This window comes from Malurus melanocephalus, unplaced genomic scaffold (assembly GCF_030028575.1).
Source record: "Malurus melanocephalus ecotype Western Australia unplaced genomic scaffold, MMel_1.1 scaffold_81, whole genome shotgun sequence".
NCBI lineage: Eukaryota > Metazoa > Chordata > Aves > Passeriformes > Maluridae > Malurus > Malurus melanocephalus.
Window position 1 is genome coordinate 1677080 of NW_026623313.1, and position 13171 is coordinate 1690250.

Here is a 13171-nt window from a genome sequence, read left to right on the forward strand (position 1 = left end):
AACCAGTTTGATACATTGAATTAGAAAAATCTCATTAAAAAGTACAAATGAGAATCCTCTCTGGAAAAGAAAGTTAATCAATATATTCTTGTTCCCATGGTTTATTTTGTATCATTTACATGTGGTATTGCTGAGTGCTAAAGATGCATAGTATATCTCCCAGATCAGCCAAGCAAGGCTTCTGAAGATAATGTGTAATAGACTGAGCACCACAAAAACTTAAGTAGTCTATCTTTTATCAAAATCCTTTATCATTACATGAAAACAGAAAATGTGCAATATCTGTTGTCAACACAATGTCAAGCAACCATATTGGGMTTAAGTTTTCAATAAAATAGACTCTTTCTGAATGGCTGGCATTTCTACAGTGTTCTGAGCCAATTTCTCCACTCTCTTCTACCAGTATAACTACAACAAGTCCACAGAGGTCAGCAGAATTGCATTATAATGACTAAGTGGAAGATTCCGCTTGTCAATTATTGAGGAAGGAAAAGCGGTTGAATTTAAATAAATTTTAATAAAACAGCCACAGATATAATGCTTTTAACTATACAATGTTTCTGAATGGAATTTTCCTTTCCATCTTATACCTGTTCAGCTGTTATTAGTTCTGACTCAAAATGGAGGGGGGGGGGGGGGGACAGCTTCTGAGAAAATATTATGGTCCACAATCTTGTCCATGCATCTAAAAGAGGGTCAGACAGAATTTAGAAGCTCTAGGGGCCAGCATGTCCTCTGACATATTGACACTACTCAGAGACTCAAATATGTAGCATCCTGTAGTTTTGCCCCTAACACAGTTCACCCTAATGTTAACATAATCTGTTTGCCAAAACTTATGAGTCATGACTTCCTTCTGTTTCCTTCCTTCCTTAGTGGAGGTAGATTTGCCTGTTTGGATTTTACAATGTGTTTTCAGCAAGATTCCTTAATTCCCTCCTGAAAATTCAGTTGAAGTAAAGATTGCAATGGTGTGTGTTTAATCTACTTCAACTTAAAAACTTCATTTGATCTTTAATGATTCCACAAATTTTTATAACTCTGCTTTTATTAAGGGACTTTTGCAAAATTAGTGCTTTACGCCTGCATTCTGGAAATAATTTTACTATCATGAGTAAAAATGTCTTAAAAAAATCTTGATGCCAGTGAAAACATGAAGACTATGCTTCCTGTGTCATACAAATATTTTCCCTTTTGTTTGCAAAACACCACAAATACAAGGAATGTCTGTGCTAGCAGTCAGGGAAGGAATCTTTCCCATTTAACCAAAAATTTTTCTCATAACCAAGACTTAGAAAACGACCATATGCTAAGTAAATGTGTTCAAAGTGCTACATTTTACTCATTGAATACATGCATGCCATGATTTTTTTTTTTACACTAAGGTTCCTTTACACCATGCCAAAAGCTTAAAAGGTCGGCAAGTATGATTATGTGCCTGCTTAATTCACACAGGAAGATCTTGGGAATGTACTCCCAGAGTTGTTTCCTCTCAACAGTTGGGAGCCTAATTTCATAAACATAAATAAAAATATGTATCATAACACACCAATACAGAAGGTGTGGCTGAGAAATATTTAAAGGGAAAAGTATTCAATTTTAAAAAAAATCATATCAAACATAACACTCCCTCTCTTTTCCAGTGCTTTTGGAAAAGAACTTTGCAGTCATCAGAAACACTGATTCCTGACAGAGGTCATCAGTGGTATCTGAATTTGAAATGTACTGTGATTCCATTACTGGCAGATAAATCAGTTCGGCTGTTTCTGAATTCAGTGATAACATTTTAACAGGATTTTTAGGCAGATCACTCCTTAATAGGAGTTTATTGAGAGGGGCTTTATACATTTACTGTTACAGAAGTGCATATGGAATTATCCAGGCATACCTTCTTTGTGACAAAGTCAGTTCCAAACTGCCGGTTGCAGTCAGTTATTTTCAGCAAGGAAAACATTGAACTTAAGAGTTTTATATCTAGGTAATTTGAATGTCTTTATGTTTCAAATCACCAGATTCCTGCAATGATTTAATTTAAGAAGTCATTAAATGCTACATCTTGCTTTCCAAGTCAGTATTTATGTCAAGTTTCCATACCGTAATATTCCCAGCTGGAGACAGGAGCCACAGCCATTCCGCATTTAAATACTCCACTGCCAGATCCAAGTGCCAAAGAAGTTACATACCCACCATAGGACTAGGAAGAAATCACAGACAGTTTAAAATTACTGTGAAGTATCATTCTGTTTTCTGAATCAAATTGATATAATCAATTCCAATCAAAATGTTTTGCTTTGAATGCATGGAGGACAAAGTAACAAAAGGTTGGGTTTAAAAAAAAATTAATTTATTGATTTCAAATGGATCTGATGTAATTTCTTGTGAGATCAGACAATTTTATCGAATCTGTTCTTTTTTGATACTTCTTCAATGTTTATCACAGGATAGTGCTCTTATTACCACCTACAATCATAGAGAAATTTAAATTGGTAGCATCTTTCACAGTAATCTAAAACAACTTATAACTCAAAACAGGGCTAACTTCAGTTGTAAATGATACCAACTGCAGTCACATCCATAGTACACATCCTCTCTAATCAATCTGCTTCAACAGTGATCACTGTTGTCATATTTTTTTTCCTAAAACCAAAAGGAAACTTCCTTTCTTGTAACTTGTTTTCACCGCACCTTATCCTTTCAATAATAAGGGGCATTGAAGAAGAGTTATGTTTTTCCTCCAAGAAGTGTTATACGTGTTTCCCTCCCTTAACAAACAACTGAGTTTTTTCTTAAGATTGGCATATTGAACCAACTCAGTCATCAGTACTAATATCTACTTCAGGATGGAGAAATTCCTCCCTACTGCCTGCCACTGTTCCTATTATTTTCTGGCCCGATTCCTCAAACTGGGACCCAGAAACGAAGAATAAGTTCATGGCCATAAGTAGGGTAACATAATAAGTAAGTCTGGATATAAGAATAGATCTGTGAAATTGTGGGGCTAGTTGCTGAGACAGGAAAATAATGTAAATAAAAAGCCTTTGGTTTGGCTCTCTCCAGAATGTGGAATTGAGGTTGGAAAAATTCATATCAGGTCTTTGTAAAATAATGGGGTTTCTGTTTACTTTGGAATAGAGGAAGGGATAAAAATAACGGTGTGTCATGAAAAATTCTGAAGATTACCTCAGTAGCATAAGGAAGACTAAGGGAAATAAGCAGAACTACTAAATATATTTTTTGTACAAAAAAAAGTTGTTAATTTAGTTCATCCTTCCTCTTGGCATTCCAGCTTGAAATGATAGTGAGGTACATACAACAGAAACAGTAATTCATATAATATTTCCAGCTCATTTGATTTGCTCATTTGATCTTTCAAAAACTCAGTCCACAAGGCTAAAAAGTAAGGGATTAGGATTGGGCAGATAAATCTGTCTACTACRAGAGCCTGAGAGACAGAGTTCACAACCCAAACTGCTTTAGTGGTTATTTTAGAGCTATTGGCATCTTGAAGAGTTTGGTGAGTCTGAAAGCACGAGTTCATTCACACATGCCAAGCTGCAGCCTATAAATAAGGAAATACCTTTCAACTCCTTTCAAAGCTTACAGACCAGGAAATGGTATAATAAATTGGAAAAAAATGGAAAAAAAAAAACCTGATAGGTTTGGCAGTAGTACCTTATTTTTAATATTATATCCACTACTGGGATACAATGTTTTGGACGTGTGCAAACTCTTAGATGGTTCTGGAAACACTGTGGTGAAATAAAATATGATGTGATTTAAAAAACAAAATATTTTCCTGTGGCTTTAAGTTACCTAATGTTTCTTTAGAATTGTTCACTTCTAAGTGTCTGTGCCACTTAACTTCACCATATGGTACCCATTTTATTCTGGTGTTACAGTAGTGTCTGACCAAAGTAACTTAAATATTGGTTGGCAGAACCTTCACAGAAAGATTTTAGCAACTCTGCTCATGTGCTGTCTAAGGTTAGGCAATACATCTGGCTATTAAAGGTTCTGGGAGCATTACAAAGCAAAATACAGGAAAAAAAAAAAACAAAGACGAAAAGTAGACTGGCTAATACTTTGGAATGACTCCTATACTGTCCAGTTTTTCCACTTGGTGAAGCTGTCAGTGCTGTAAACCCCAGATTCGTGCCTGATGACCACTGCAAAGCCAGCCAAGTACAATGATTCAGGATGATGCAGGGGTCACATTTTCTGATGAGAGATAGTCGTAGGACTTTTCTCACAATGTTAATCTCAGATCAGAAAGGACAATACTTGAATTTTTGACACCATGCCAATAAGCCTCTAAGTTAAAAGTAAAGCCAATTAAAATGTTTCAGTTTGGCTTAACTTCAAGTTCCAAACAATGTATTAGACATGAGCTTTTAAAAATTCCCTCTTGAGTTGCCAAAGATTCCTTTTTGGGGGCTTGCACTRTTGCAATTGCATGTATGTAAGTACTAGCAGGAACCATCCCCTTTGGCAATCCATCACACATGGGCAGAAGAAATTTTATACATATTTAAGATAGAACAAGGAAAAATTTAAAAAATTATACTGCGGGATTATTTAAAGATAGATAGAAAAACTCCACTTACCCAGCCCCATATTGCTATTCGTTTCTCATCAATAAAGCCCATTTCTATAAATTTTCTGAGGAAAATAAAACCACAGAAATAAATGCACTATTACAAAAAATTGCTAGTAAACAAATCAGCAAAAAAATAATTTTTCTTTCACTTTTTTCCAATTTCCTGCCAATTTGAGCAAACAGACAATTAACATAGCATGCTTGATTCCCACAAAGCATCAGTTATTTAATCAACAGGTGTTGAAAGGGAGAAGGAAGAATTTTTCCTGAMAGAATAAAAAAATACTGAAATGAATACTTCCATCATAATAATTTTATTCCAGTTGATGAGGATCGTTTTCATTGCTTGAGTGCCATAGGAGCTGGATTACCATTAACATTCAGACTTTAGAATACAAGATGCGCAATATACTGGTGTCACAGTGAGTTGATACTTTGATTTCTCAAGGGCAACAGTATCAACTTCAGATGAGTTTAGGGATTCCCAGGAGAAAAAAAGCTTTTTTTTCTTTTTCTTTTTATGTACCTGAAAAGTAAAACGCTCATTTGGCTACTTGAATAAAAAATAAAAGTAAAGGAATCATCTACTAATGCTCTAAGTAAGTAAAAAGCTTGGAATGTATGAATGGTGCACTCTGCACTCTCAGGAGCCAAACAGGCCAAAGAGAACCATAACTATTAGGTCTTCTACAAATATCCTGGATCAGAGTGTGGAGACTCTATTTGTAAAAATGTATTAGCAACAGCAAAGAGAAGAGGAGGAGGCAAAACACCACAAAGGTTTGAAAGTGACAGATAAACAGAATCRGTTCAGATTCATCCCTGGACACATACTAGCCTTATTTACTAGGACAAGAATAACAGACTGACAACACCAAAATGAGGGATACTATATAGGTGGGACAGAGTYAAAAAGCCAAAAATGATTCAGCTTTGTTATATTACTGTCTTAATCCCTGGGGCTCCACCTACATCAACAGCCCCTCCAAGAACTTCCCGCTTGAGTATAGAACCTCTCTAAAAATCATGTGTCTTAAACCATGTGTTAGATCAGRAAGATGGAATGCACTACATTTAACTGAATAAAAATTTAGTCTAGGTGCTGACAGAAAACTGGGAAGTGTGAAGTCTGAGGTCATTTTTTCATGGCCTGTCTCATCAGATTTTGCAACTGCAGAATCAGTTTAGGTTCTCTATGATATTTTATGTCTGAGTGATGATTCAGAATAATATTCTTGTGATATTTTAAAATAYGCCACTTCTCTTAGAAGTTTCAAGATAGAAAATAAAAGAATAGAATAATAGAAAATTTTGACATGATATATGGCAATTCTGTTTCATTTATCACTGAAAAAATATGTTTGTATTTATAACATTGAAGAGGAAATGAATTATCACAAAGCAGAAAGAAGAAGGAACAGATATCCTCTTCATACACCCTTGTAAGTACAGGCAGGGCTCTCAAACAAGCAGAGAAAGCTGTGAAAACCTGGGTTGCTAATTCTAAACTCTAGCTAAGATACTCAGTCGAGTCTGGAGGAGATACGGTATTTACACTTCACCTGTTAATCTATCCATGMTTTGACAGGCCAAATTCCAGACCAAAGGCTAAATTCCTGCCTTGCAGTCATCTCTATGGGGTTCAAACTAACACTTCTTCAAATGCTCCCTTTAGCAGTGYTATTGCATTGTAAGATTAACAGACAGTCTTTCTCTACAATCCTCAGCTTTCACTCCCTCCCAAAACCTCTGCACAGGGAATTGTTTTCCCTTGGAACACTTTCAAGTGTTTTGATGCAAAGGAGCAGAAATTGGGGAACACTGATCAGGGGATCCCATGCACTTTCAACTGTACTTACTATCCTACAATAGCACAGAATGTGAGTTTGTGACTAACTGACCTGTAGAATGTTTGTGTCAGGTTCAGTTTTGCTACAAACTTCTCATTTGACTTTTAGCTTATCAGTGAGGTGCTAAACCCTATGGTCACTGAAGTAGGAAAAAAACTTCAGAAAAATGGATAATTGGCTTACCTCTCACCACTCACAACTGTATTTCCTTAGGCTTAGGATTGAAGCCTCTGATGATTCTTGCATMCGATACAAGTGGTGAGGTCCAGTGTGGACTTAGTGGTATATGGGCTTAATATACCAGACAAAACCCCTCTGACATCAAGCAAACATTAATATTTTATTTTTACAAGTGTTTTTGTCTTATTTCCTGGAGAACTCAGCTCTTGAGAAGAAAGGCTGAGAATTTACTATTCTTTTCATATTACTGTTTCTAGGTATGCAAATACAACAGCTATACAGGGAGATAGTCTACTTACTTCACTGCTGAGATTTGGTCCTCAACTTCATAGACTCCCAGTCTTCGATACACTGCATGCAAAATCTTGTCACCTTGATAAGCTGTCCCTCTGCCATCCACCAGAGCAACGACAATTCCCTCTTTGCTTGCAAGATAGGTTATCCAGCTAATGCTAAATGTTTCCTTTACATTCTGACTGCAAGGTCCCCCATACCTGAGGATGGAAATTCAAAAATTTTCAACTCATCCTTACAAATTTGTATGTGGTTATTGGATACTGGACTGTAACTGTCRGTACTTCTAACATTTTCTCCACATRTATTTTGCTACATGACTKTGGTTCAGAGAGCTCAGTAGACAAACAGTTCAACCACAATTTTCATGTACTCATGGTATTTTGATGTCTAAAATCCATTTTAAACATTTAGGTCTTATTCCTAAGGCAAATAATTAGTTTCAGCTCAGACTAAGGGGTGCAGTATCAGCTGCTTGTCCTAAGGGGAATCCTTGGAAGAGCCATCCCTCAAAGATTCAATTCTTTCCTCTCTTCAAATTCCTTAGGTGTAACAGCCCCTTATGGTGCTTTTCTGCTTTTCAGCTTTTGATTTCCACATGCAGTCAGTAATGCCAAAGAAAACAAGAAAAAAAAATAAAGCTCCTTACACTTTTTGGCCATCCCCAGACCTTATTTGTTTCAGTAGGGAATAGCATGTGCTGTTGGAGCTGCGGGCAGAACACACCCCACATGGCTGAGCAATGCAGAGACACTCCTCATGAGAATGGCCTAATGCAAATTATCCATTTGACCTCAAGGACAGGACTCTTCTACTCTAAACTTCAAACATACTTAGCATTCTTGGATCTTTGCATCATCACTGGTTAATAAAAAATGATGTAAAATTTATTACACCCACTCAGCTCTCCTTTCTGCACTTTTTTTTTTTTCCTTCACCACTGCAATTCTTATTGCCTTTTCTGCCTGGAATAAATTATGTCAAATGTTCTTAAAAAAGGCAATCCACATGGCTTGGGTTTTCTTTTTCCTTAAAAAATGAAACAGGCTCTTGTATTTTTCATATTAGCAAAGCTGAAATCAATCCTTTCAGATTGTCTCATGATAAACAGAAGCTACAACAGAGTTAAGATTTACAATCCTCCCATGATAAACAGAAGCTACAACAGAGCTAAGATTTACAAGGAATAGACCTCATGATTTTAGCCCTTCTCTTTCTCCGAGAAAGTAATCCTTACTATGCTAAGATTAACAATAAAATCCTTATCGATCTCCATTGGGAATTTCTATCCCAGAAGTATATCCAAAAAATCCACAACAAAACAGTACTAAGTAGTTTAACTTTTGCTTTGTAAAATGTTGCAAATGTCTCACATTTTGTTAAATTATAAAAAGTATATTTTCTAATGAAACAACAGTGTTCAAAAAAGGGAGAGTTACATACACCTGAATGAGCAGAGGGTACTTCTTGGATCTATCGAAYTGTGGAGGTAGAAGCATTTTATACCACAAAGCTGGAAAAGACAAAATTATATCTTAATGGCTGAAATGATTCCTCTAAGCACAATCCAGAGTTTGGTCAAACAGTAAACATGAATCAGCATCTAGTACACAATGCATGAACTGTGAATCACAGAACCGATACAATTAACTATTTATATGGAGCTGTTGAAGAAATCTTTGAAGAAAATAAAGTATCCACATTTACTTTAATTCAGCTAGGTATAAAATAATTTCACAAAAGTCTAGGTTCTCAGTCTTTCCAGGTGCCTAGGAAAGTGTAACTGTTGTAAGATTATCAGATATTAGTTTTGGAAACTTTACACTGATTTATTACCATGAGATACTATCGGTAAAGTCACTACTGGAAAGAACAGTACATGCAAGACAGTATCATGTGTAACCCATGAACAGCAGTTTACATTTCACATTGTATTACCATCATATATTGTTTCTACACAATACTTAAACTCTTTACCAACAGTATTGAGGTGCTTAAAATAAGCATTGTGAAACAGAGATGGGATTTAACTATTTTACTGAGACATACCCTGAGGCCTAGACAAATTAGCTGCTATTGAACAGGGCAGAACCAGGCCTCTTCTTCCCAGTCTGACATGCTAACAACTTTGCTCTACGGAAAAAATACTTCACTATAAGAAAATTAAGGCAAAACATTAAAACAGTAGGACTAAAAAGTACAATAATGATGTGTAATTCTTACTTATACCATCCACTTCAAGCTTATTAATTTCTTCTTTTGGCAGTCTGATCTCTTGCAAAGCAGAYTGTAATTCCAAATTGTCTTCCAATACTCTGAGCTCTAAGTAAAAGAAATGCCTGAATTATTAACTGATTTATTGCACATTTCTCTTCAGAAACTAAGATTCCTTTATTTWGTGTTATTAGAACAGAAAGGAAATCTGTGAATTTTACAAGCAGAGTAATGAAATCTACTCAGACACTTCTAATTGGGCTTGATCACACAGTTAAATGAAAGAAAAGCACTGGTATTGCAGTGCACAAATACTCGTTAGATTTTTATAGGATGTACATTTTGCAATGCAAATCATTTCACATGTTGCCTCTGAGTGTTAGAGTCCCGCATGTTATGAAGAAACAGCTTTCTCCTGCAGAGCCCTCATCCCGGTTTTGTAAAATGGTGGGAGTTAGAAATGCAAAATTCATTGCATTGWGCAAAACACAGTCCTGTATGTCCTCTCTTGCTTATCCTAACATCAGCTTAACCTCTGAGACCCTTGGGCAGCCTGGCTAAGCACACAGCCCTCAGGGCATATCTTGTTTCTTGAGAATGCAGGAAATYGACTTTCTCAAGGGGTTATGGCAAACCTTTGCTTAACCACTGTGAGATACATTCCTACAYAAAGACACCAAACTTACCATCTAACTGTCCTTAGTAATATATTACTGCTAACTTAGTAAACCTTTTTTGTTTTTTTTTCCTTTTTTTTTGAAATCTAAATAGTACTAACATGCATTGTTTTACTTTAGACCAAAATTACAGTTACAYAATTTTACTATTTAAAGTTAATTAACACAATTTTACTATTTAGTTAATTCACAGCACAGACTGCAGAAATACATATTATGAATCCGCTGGGTCATACTTGTTTATTTTTTTTTCCTGTTTTTTCCCAGGAGTGACAGATAAAGAATATGGTACATAATGTAAATCTGTGACTTCTACGTTCCCTTTCAGAATGAAAGAACCTTTTAAAACTGCAGGAGATTTTTCTCTTTTAATTTACCTTTCCCTTCTCTCTGCTTCCGGAAATGTTAAAAAAAGTACAAGTATTCTTCTCTCAACATACATTGAGCTAGATAGTGCTTAGGACATGCCAGAAATGTAATACTGGAATTAGTTCTTTCAGAGTGCTCTTGACAAGTTTTGCAGATTYAAGTTGGGTTTTTTATGGCTGAAAGATCATCCTGCCTTTGGGTGCTCATGCAAACTCAGCTGAACCCTTTCCATCCTTCCCCTCAAATCTCCTGAAACTTGCCTATTACCACAACTGATTTGTAGGCATCCTGGAAGGAACTTCCAAACTGATCTATGTCAGTTTAACTGTCTCCTACTAAAATTCATGGGTGATAGAGTTTCAAAATTCTGCCAACTGCAATGAAAATGRATTTACTAAAAATAGTTTTGTACCACAGAAGAGATTATGAAAGCAAGGAACTTAAGGAAAATTAATTCAAAAAAGGTAGTGAAAAAGTCAAAGAGAAGCCTGAATTTGTTTTCATTCCTGAGAATAACAGCACAGCTGAGGGAGGCATGATGAAACCAGTGAAGAAAATACATTACATGAAACTTTTCTCTCCTGCAGACAGGTTAAGAAACACATAACTGCAGTTGAGCACTCAGTTCATGCAATTCATAGTTTGATAAGATAATAGGGGGCCTTGACATAGAAGATAACAGTGAATCAAGAAAAACAGAGAGCTATAACAATGGATTAATTTTTTTTTTTTTTTTAAAAATCAATCCATGCATGAACTGTATTTAAACCTTTAAATCTATTTAAACCTTCTGCAAAAGAAATACCAGAACACTGTTTCCATATCGTAATTGCAGCTATCTTTCCCWTTGGCAAGTATTTTCAAGTGGATATAAGATGTACCAACTGCTACTGGAGTCTAAATAGTATTATATTGCAATTCACTGACTTTGACATGAATTGCCATGGATGAAGTTAGTTTAACAATATTGAGGCATTTGTCTTACTTATCTTTTTATGTGTCTTCTGGTCAGACAGCATTCAGTTAACAGTGGATTATCAATGCAGGCTGAAATGTAGGGACATTACAACTACCTGTTCATTTCCACTGATTATTGGGGAAGAAAGGGAATGCTAAATCACTGAAGTTTTGCATAGGACCATGCTAGTTTTCACAACATTTCAGGAACTAAGGGCTTAAAGACAGGGAATAATTTTTAGTGAAAAAAGGGGATAGAGAGAGAAGATCCACTGCAGAACAATTAATACTTTCATAGTCACAAAGTTCCTGCTTGGCTTGGTTGCAAACAGTCCTCACTAACAGGCCATTTAAAGAATGAGGACTCAGAATGTTTYTTGCTGAAGATCACACTTGGTATCAATAATTCCACCTTGTCTGAAGCAATTATTTGAACTGATCATCTGAAAAAGATTCTRCTCTTCTCTGACATCTCTACTGATGGCTGAAGTGCAAGTCATTGATCCAGATTCTAATTAGTACAGCACAATAGGTCAAACTGTAAACTTTAAATAGTACACTGTTGTCTTTTGTATAAGATAGTGTTGCCTCATGAAAAAGAAAGTCCTCTTCATCTAAATGGGGAAAGGAATTGTCTGGAAATCACAATAGTATTTTCTAGCAAGTTTGACTCAAAATTTAGCAGACGAAGAGTTGCCCATGTTCATTTTATCTACGGTGTATAAACAGGAAAACCAGCAGGATGCTATAAAGTGCTGGACTTAGGAACTGAGATAAAGGTATCAGTGTGTTCATTCATGTTTGGATTTTACTAATGAACAAATCTAGAAAGACACCAGTTTTTTTAATACCAAACAAGATGAAAGGCTTCTTGATCACARTCCTAAATCTTGATCACAATCTTAAATATTCTATTAGAAAATCTTGATCTGGATTAGAGGGAAAGGGGTATACCAATATACTGCAGGATACTTGCAGTACCTCTATCACCATGGTTCTCAAAAAGCGTAGAAATGGGAATCCCAGGACCTGCCATAAGAATGATAAAAAGTCAGTTTACAGTTCGAAGCATTACAGGTGATGCAGTGTGTATTAAATTAACACTGAGAGATAACTGATAGGAGTTAAAGAGCTCAAAGTTGACACACAAATCTGAATTTTCTCTAGTCCTAGTCCATAACTCACTGGTCCCTGTTGCAATACATAAGGTACTGTGTGTATAAAGACTTGTATACATACAGGCATTGCTTAGCAAACATAACACAAGCAACTTTAAATCTACTACTGCTTCTTCCTGAGAGATGAAGTRACATCTAGTTAATACCTGAGATGTGATTACATAAGGTGAATGCAGAACTAACAATGTGAAGCATTCTTCTGAGAACATGTCACATTGTATTTGTGAAGGTGAGTGCCTTTCATATGGTGACGACCTTACTGACTACTTTGTGCAAGAATGATTGAAAGGTGTTGTTATTTGCTACATTTGATTCTCTGCTCAACGGAAGTTCTAAGGAACTTTTCATCTGATCAGTCAGAATCAAAACAGTAAACTTTATAATAAATCACAAAAGGAAAGGCTTGGATATTTTTCCTTTTTTTTTTTAGATTGTGATGTCATTGTTTTTATTTTTTTGAATATAGCAATGGATGAAACCTCACAACACTGGAATCAGCTAACTATTACAAAAGAGCTAATACTTAATTTAATACTTGTGTCTTGCAAGTAGTTTCACTTGCAAGATGTGTGGGTGATCACACATCTTGAACTGAATTTTTCTTAATCAGTTAGTAAAAATGTTCTCAGGTGCTAAATAGCCAACATTTATGGCTSATATAGGTCCTACTAATTTCAACTGGGAAACAATTGAAGTAGCTTCTCACAGTTACTTTGATCACATAAACTGGMAAACAGTATATGTTTCTGAATTCTGTTCTGGCTGCTGCAAGAAAAACATGGCTCTCACAATCTGGATTAAAATCTGTTTTGTGACATGAAGGACATTCACAAATTTGTTTTTCATTCTCAAAAT

The 13171-nt window shown here is 35.7% G+C and overlaps 1 protein-coding gene across 2 annotated transcripts in view; it reads right to left on the reverse strand.

Annotated features, from left to right (window-relative positions):
* Positions 1 to 13171, reverse strand: part of LOC130574423 (prolyl endopeptidase FAP-like) — a 36104-nt gene that overhangs the window by 5801 nt on the left and 17132 nt on the right. Inside the window, exons 17-22 of one of the 2 annotated variants that reach the window (XM_057367650.1) lie at positions 12120 to 12167; positions 9145 to 9243; positions 8365 to 8434; positions 6927 to 7121; positions 4605 to 4659; positions 2095 to 2194 (exon numbers count right to left, since the gene is read on the reverse strand). In XM_057367650.1, the coding sequence (XP_057223633.1) occupies positions 2095 to 2194; positions 4605 to 4659; positions 6927 to 7121; positions 8365 to 8434; positions 9145 to 9243; positions 12120 to 12167 (567 nt within the window). Of the gene's footprint in view, positions 1 to 2094; positions 2195 to 4604; positions 4660 to 6926; positions 7122 to 8364; positions 8435 to 9144; positions 9244 to 12119; positions 12168 to 13171 lie in introns of those variants that run through there. The other variant, XM_057367651.1, reaches the window with a different exon arrangement.